At 40.0% G+C, this 7,882-nt stretch overlaps 1 protein-coding gene across 1 annotated transcript in view; it reads left to right on the forward strand.

Annotated features, from left to right (window-relative positions):
* Nucleotides 1-2,455, forward strand: part of VANGL2 (VANGL planar cell polarity protein 2) — a 65,959-nt gene extending 63,504 nt beyond the window's left edge. Inside the window, exon 9 of the mRNA XM_075844596.1 lies at nt 1,279-2,455. Coding sequence (XP_075700711.1) covers nt 1,279-1,539 — 261 coding nt within the window. The 3' untranslated portion in view covers nt 1,540-2,455. The remainder of the gene's footprint in view (nt 1-1,278) is intronic.
* Nucleotides 2,456-7,882: the final 5,427 nt, after the last annotated feature.

Below are 7,882 nucleotides of genomic sequence, written 5' to 3' on the forward strand. Positions count from 1 at the left end.
ACCATGAACAGCTCGGAGACCTTTTAAAACCACCGTCCTTCACTTAGATTATTTTCCAGCCAACAGGTTATGGTGGAGTTTGCATCAATGAATTTATTTTTTTTCACCACTGAATATTTAACGCCTATTCTTGGATTAGGCCACCGGTATCGGTCTTGAATCTATAAGCCACAAAAAGCTTTTATGGTTCCATCATATCCAATGAGATGTCTACCTGTCTCCCTTTTTTTAACAAAATTGTGAAAAGTAAAAAAAAAAAAATTTCAACATTTTTTTTCAAAAATAAATTGAAAATTCTAAAATCTACCTAGTTTGAATTGGAACTTTTTGTTTTAAACAAAAGAAATACAGAAGAAGAACTGAAACCCCTAGAATGTTTTTGAATAGTTTACCACCTTTCAGTTCACCTCATCTAATCCTGTTATGTACAACTTGTGGTTCAGCCATGAGCAGATTGGAGCCTGGTCTGCTCCGAGAGTGAGGACTGTTGTGCAATCGAGTTTCATATAGTCCTTTCACCACATTTTTTTTTTTAAATAAAATTTTCTATTGATTGGGACTCCTTTTAAGGGGTTGGAAATGATTACTTTTGTTACCGTTGATACAGATTATCTGCATGTTGGCCAAATATGGTTTGTGTCCATTCTTTGGACCCTCACCCATCAGTATGATCCCCTCCCACACACGGTCCCTGTAAGAAGCACACATAAGCCAACTCCATACAGAAATTGACACTGGTCAGGGTCGAACCTTTGTGCCAAGTCCCGAACTATTGAGCCCTGTTCTGCTCCTCTAATAGTTTGGACTGAACTTGTTAAATCTTCTATACTTGTCCATTGTGTCCAATTCCTAATGGTTCCCTGTATCGTTATGGAAAGGTCTAGGGTGGTACAATATGTATACCCCAGTGGGTACATGCTCTATCTCTAGGGGGTACTTGCTTAGGTACATTGATAAACACTGGTCTTGGGCATCCAAACACTGCAAGATTTGTCCATGTGGTTGGAAGTTAATGTGGCGCATAGCCCCGTTGACGGCCATCATTGGTTGCCATTTTTCATGCGGCAGAAGTTCTCCGACTAAATTGCGGGAAGGAAGAGGGTGTACAAATTAGATCATTTGTAGATGTAAATCCAAAGGTGTCTTCACAAGTTCTCCATTATGGGGTATTTTTGGTTTGTGCTCTTAGCCGTGAAGAACCAGGGCTCCTTTTTGTAGAAGGCAAAAAGGCTTGGATCATATCCGTTCATTTTACAAGTCTTTTTGTTTCCTTCACAGGCTTTTCTCGAGAGGTACTTGGGTCCAGGACCAACTATTCAGTATCACAAAGACCGCTGGCTGGCTAAACAGTGGACTTTAGTCAGCGAGGAACCAGTTACCAATGGATTGAAAGATGGTGTTGTATTTGTTCTAAAGCGTCAAGATTTCAGCTTGGTGGTCAGCACCAAAAAGATTCCCTTCTTTAAGCTTTCGGAAGAATTTGTAGACCCCAAATCACATAAATTTGTAATGAGGCTTCAGTCAGAGACCTCAGTTTGAATGCTAAGGACCTTCACCCAGTTGGAAGGGTATACAAAGGAAAGATGACCACAACTTTTGTAAATCTGTGGTCCTCTTTCTACTTCGGTGGTTTTCTAAGGACTCTAAAGTTGACTTTTTACAAAAACCTCAACATGCCTTCCATGGGTATGCACCAAACAAGAACTACTGGTAACTTCAGTTCTCTTACACCTTGTTGCCCATCAGAATTTGAGGACCTACGTGGAATCTCATTACTTCCATTTTACGAAGGGAATAAGACCCCATTCTTCCAGCTACCAGGGTGCCCAATGACTCTCACCATGGAGCCGGTGCTTCTGTCTGGTTCATAAGCATTATTTTTCTTCTCTTCATCTTGGCAATAATTGAGATCTACCACTGTTTGCATCAGCTGAGACTTCAAGAATACGAAGACCTTCTCCTGAGTTTCTTCAGGACCAACCAAGGACCTAAACGGATACAAATGTTTGGTGCCAAAAACAAAGGGCTGTCGGTTGATGCTTTTCGATATTCCTGGTGCTGTCCTCCTAAGGTCCACCTTCGACTTTTTGACATATTGAGTGCTCGAGAAGATACTCACACTAAACTATGTGTGTTCCTCCGTAAGTTTTGCGACCTTCAAAAAGACCGATGTGACGTCATGGTTGGCAAAAATGTTTTCTTGTTGACATAAATGTTTTTATAAGTCCATCCAGGTTTGATAAGAACCACTAAACTGGCACTGTCTTTTTTGTTTTTGTTTTTTTAAAAAATATTTCTAATTTGTACAAAATAGAAGCTCTGTAAATGAACTCGTACATATCTAGGCAGGAAAAACTTTTTGTTTTGTTTTTTTAATTGCAGAAATGTATTGCCATTGTGGTTTGGGATGTAAATTCACCTACATAGTACCGTACAAGTCCTTCTTCTTTTTTTTTTTTTTTTTTTTTTTTTAAGTCACGTTCTCATTTTTTGCACCAGTTTTTCAGTTCCATGGGTGCCAACCCGGAAATAACAAACTATTACATTCCAATAATGTGTCTCTGGATTAACTCAAAAACACGAAGTGCACTAACAGCCTTGTCATCTCGTTTACAGTCTACCACCTATAGACCCTCCATTGGGCTTGCCTATTTATGTTGACATGATCATTTTAGGTGTGAAGTTGCTACATTTGGTTCTACCACCTTTTTAATGAAGTGTTGTGAAACGAAGAATTTTTAAAAAAAAATTTTTTACAAAAAATTTCAAATTCATTAATTTTTGTTTTCTTCATAAGACCATCTCTCTACAAGAAGAGAGGCCATAGGATGTGGTGTTTACAGAAACCGTTGACCATTTTTTTCCCCCCCATTGTGATGTCTCACTTTTTAATATAAAACGGACTTTTAACATTACTAGCTTCTCACTACTGAAAGACGTAAAAAAAAAAAATAAAGTTGTTTTTACACTACCTAACTTATTTGTTGACAAATGGGTAAATCGATGTGTGAAAGGGTGTTTAAATTGTTGCCTACATCTAAAGGGTGGGGTGGGGGTTCCAAATAATTTTTCATCTCCTTTAGACTTTGTAAGGTATACTTCCCATCCAGAATTTAATAATAATTTTTGTAACCAAACTGGAGATCCATGTAGAAATTAGAAAAATGGAGGTCCAACCAAGCAGGGCAAAAACTGGTGCTAGCCCCAAATTGGGCTTTGGACCTCATAGCTCTGTTTCTAAAGTAGAATACTTCGGTAATCCTGAATCCGATGGCATATTAGGACCGTACGGACATCTGTGGGTGGATGCCATATTATAGCTTCGTTCTACTCATAGGTTGTATGGTGCTATAATAGGGTCGTGTCGTAATGTTTTTTACATTTACCAACACTCTTGAGGTCTCAAATGATAAAAAAAATGACTGGATCGATCCAAAACCAACCTGTAATTTTTGTTAAAATAGTGCCTAGCCTCAAACAGAAGAGTTCTGCATAAAATTTTGTAGCACTGATGCACTCGGCCATATTACAGATTATTGTGGTGCCCATAGGGTTCATACTCTACCTCCACTGTGTCTCCATATAAAAAAAAAAATACCCTATGGATTCTGTAAGACAAAAAAATCATGACAAATTCCATTGCCTGCTGTATTACAGAGGAGATGTCCTTCACGGGAACCATTGCTTCTGGGGGAAATTTGTCCCGTGGGGGAACCATGTGGTCCATATTATGTGGGTCTGGAATGTAGACCAGTAGAGACTTCATTCTTTGGTTAAGGGGCAAAATAATGGAAAAAATGTAACTTCTCTATGGCCATAGCTTGTTCAATATTTGTCTTTTTTTTTTTTTTTTTTTTTTCTAGATCGGGGCTGAATTTTTTTTAATACTCCATCAAATTTTCAAAAAGTTGTCACATTTAAAATTTGTGTAAAATATGGCAATTGTAAAAACGCGAAGATTCTCCATACACGTGAAAAGGTTCTTCAGGACAATCAAGTCAAAATATTAACTTCAACATGTAATTCATTTGGTTAATCAGGAGATGGGACTTTCCGTCTTGATGTCTCGGGGAGAGAAACTTTACCATGTAAGACCCGTCCGTGTGGTTGGAAGTTAATGTGGTGCGTAGCCCTGTTGATGGCCATCTTTGGTTGGCCTTTTTCATGCGGTAGATAGATATAGTCTATTCTTTAATTGCTGAGGTTAGTTGTCCATTACAGAACTGCATCATGTGTGGTCAACTTTAGAAGGGCGCACCAACAGAACAACCTTCGAGAAAAAGTGGTCTTGTGGAGTGTAGCACGCTAAAGGAATGAAATCGTATTGGTCTGAGCACCAAGAAGCCAAGGTTCTTCTGAAGAACGTGTCCCCAAGGAGGCTAGAAGGCCCACAATTTGAAATATATTCACAGTTTCGGGGTTTTTTTTTGTCAAAAGGACTCCCAACAGGTTCTCAAGCTCGGGCTTATTGGAAGGTAGACCTAATGCCTTAAAAAAAATTAGTGGCCACATTGTAGCCCAAAGGGATTTTCATGAGGAAGTGACCTATCCTTTTACTAATAACCAGCACCTTACGACCATACATGACTATAGGTCGGATACAGATTCACTTCCACATGACTCGAGTAGCATGCCAAAATGGCTACTTCTATGATAGATGATGGTTCCAGTAGGACTGGAGATCCTTGCGCGTGACGTGCTGGTTCTTGTCCCTCAAGTTTGTATCAAAATATTAATGAATGTATATTTTGTTATTTATTGTGTTTTTTTTTTTAGATGTTTTAGGTTTCTCCGAGCTGGGCAAAGAGGTCATAGGCGCTTCATGAAGACTACGTCATTTACCACTAGGACAAACTTTTATTTTCTATTACCTTTTTATACCAGCTTCATGCCTTGTTCTCTTTTTTTTGACCTTTTCATTTTTCATATCCTTTAGTCCAGTCCCAAGTCTTCTCGTTTCCCAAAAATAACTTTTGCTGGGGGAATCTCTTCCTGACATCATTACCCATTATTTTTAAGCCCAACTGGATCCCCAGTACCTTCTTGAACACATATAACTTATATACATAGTCCGAAAGAGCCAAGTGTCATCTGAAAGCAGAAGTGGCCATTTATCGTTAACTGAGGCAATGGCTATAGAGACCTCTTCTGTCCCCAGACCTTCGGGACGGTGAACACAGTCCTTGCCTTTTCTCAAAGCAAATGGAGGGATTGTGTCCATAGCGCTAAGACTTTATAACCAGATGGGATATGGAGTCCGTCCAATTATTATAAAGGATTGTAATTCCCCTACATCCAAAAATTCTCGGCCTGTTCATCGTATTGGTCCATAAATATGGCCACGTATGGTCTGCTTTGGCAAAATACTTTGGATATATGCTCTGGTTGGAACCGAGACCTATAGTTGGGAGGGAAATGGGTTTTTCTAATTCGTTTGCTTGAGCCTCCTTGGTCAATCAACTACTATAACCGAGAAAAGTAGCTGGCACATCCACATTTCCACGTTGAAGACACTCTTTGCTCTGGCCAGTAGAGGGTAGATCCAGGGCAGGGCATATGGACAGAGGTTGCGTGGAGTGGTCAACCCCCCTACAAACTTATATGGCCGGTATTTTTGTATTAAGACTTCTCCCCTCTTTGTAACCAATCGTCCTCACGCCCATACATAAAGGGCATCATCTTCACTAAAAACCTAGATTCTGGCTGACCTCTTGACCGATCTTTGCACCCGACCTTGAGAAAATTCCAGAGATACAAAATGAATTTCCTGAGATTTACTGATTGGTCTGTGATTTGTAAATTTTTTTTTTTATACATTTGATTTTTTATTTTTATTTTTGTATTTCCCCCCCCCCCCCCCCGGGCTGTTTTATGTGCATGCCTGTAAAATACTGAAAAATGTCATTTCTTAATCTACAAAACCTGTTTTTACAGTTTGCAGTGATATGAGACCGTTTGGCATTTTAGAATTTTTTTACTTTTCAACATAGATAAACACTGTACAATTATTTTTTTTTTTTGTATAAAATAAACACCTTTTTTGAAGTTTTCTTTCAATTTTTGGTTTGGCGTATTTGGGTGAAAAAAAAACCCAAAAACTTTAGGTATTAAGACAAATTTGTGTAGAAAAATTTCAATCAAATATTCTCAAAAATTGGTAAACCGAAGTCCTCAAGTCGCCCTTTTCTGTCAAAATGTTAAATTAGTCTTTTTGAATGTTTTTGACTATGGGCTTAACACTACACAACTGACGTTGTATTGATAATAATAGATATACGTTCACTTGTGTTCAAAATAACTATCACTGCCTATATGAACGATTAAAATAGAATTTTATTGTAGACCTCAACGACTAAAAATGGGCTAGATAGCCAAAGAAACTATTAGAGGCGTAAGCACCGCGACCAGTCGGGGGGCTGCAAATGGATATTGTATTTGTGTACCCCCCCAAATGCCTCAAGAATTCTCCCCCTTTAATTTATGATATATACACGTGGTCATCCGTGCCACTAGAACTGTGTCCCAACGCGTTTCACCACCCCTTGTTAGCAGGGTGCATCATCAGGGGTCACCATATTTAATAGTTCAGAACACAAAGGCCGGTTAGCACCAGTTGCGTGTTTTAACGGTTACCCGGCTCGTGACGACACTGGTCAGCTGGTTGAACACGAGCGGAGTGAACGCCGGCCATATATAGTGATAGTCCCTCCCACCATGCGAGGACACGGCGCCCGGCCGGCCAATCCCATACAGGCACACGCCGGTCACCTGAACGAGGCGAGCCCCCGGATGTACAGTGAAGCCGCGGGTGAGAGGAAACAAAGCGTCCCTAGGGGGGTAGGATGATAAGCGTTAAATGACAGACGACTAGAGATATATACATGGGTCAGGGGGACTAGGTGTAAATGTAGAGAATGTAGGGGCCTGAATGAAACGCCCCAGGCGGAATTATCTGATGGGGGTGGGATTATAGGAAACCGTTAAAGGATAGCTGTTCATTGAGGCCTGCAGGTTTCACGGTCTACATGCGAAAAATCCACTGGGCCTCTTTCTGTAGAATCCTTTTATCCAAGTAGTGGCTGACTTATCTTTTGACTCGGTCTATGCAGGGAATCTGGAGCTTTGTATCAGAAAAACGGCGCTCCGATCCCTATAAAGCTATATTAAGAAATTGGTGCCGAATTTTGATGCTAAAATAAATGGTGATCATGGATTGGTTGTTCACTTTGAGCTCCTGCCCCAAATAACTTGTATGAAAGGGGAACCCTTAGCGAAAACTTATTGAAGGGGACTCTATACCGTAATACACAGGTTCTTTAGAACAATTGCTGTAGCTCCCTGGTTTATAATGGTCACATGATTGTATTCTAGCAATCTATATTACAACCCCCCCCCCCCCCAACAGAATAAAACGGCGCCATTAAAAGCAATGAGGTTCAACAGAAATTGTAGCAGGGCTGGGGGTTGGGTAGGGAACGTTGCACATATAGAAGTTGCGAAGCATTGTGGCTTCCTGTACGGGCCACGAGGTCAGGTTTCTTCCCCTTTTAACTCTCTCTGGTATTCTGGAAATTTCAGTTTCACATGGTTTAGATTTGCAATCCCTTATTTAGAGTCAATTTTCATTGTCACCAATTCAAATATATATATTTTTTGTGTTTAGAGCAATAGTTGGTGCTCCACAGTTACTTTTCCCACCACTTTAACCACAGACAGGAAGTGGCAGCCATTTTGGATCCTATGGACCACTGTCTTTGGTCACCCGGTCACCTACTTGTATAAAGTAAACATTTTCTTCTCGCCCTGACGTCTGTAAATCTTTGTGGATGTAAATCCAGTTTGACAGCCTTAATATAGTCACAAGACTCATCTGAACTGCAAT

Source organism: Rhinoderma darwinii, chromosome 12 (assembly GCF_050947455.1).
Source record: "Rhinoderma darwinii isolate aRhiDar2 chromosome 12, aRhiDar2.hap1, whole genome shotgun sequence".
NCBI lineage: Eukaryota > Metazoa > Chordata > Amphibia > Anura > Rhinodermatidae > Rhinoderma > Rhinoderma darwinii.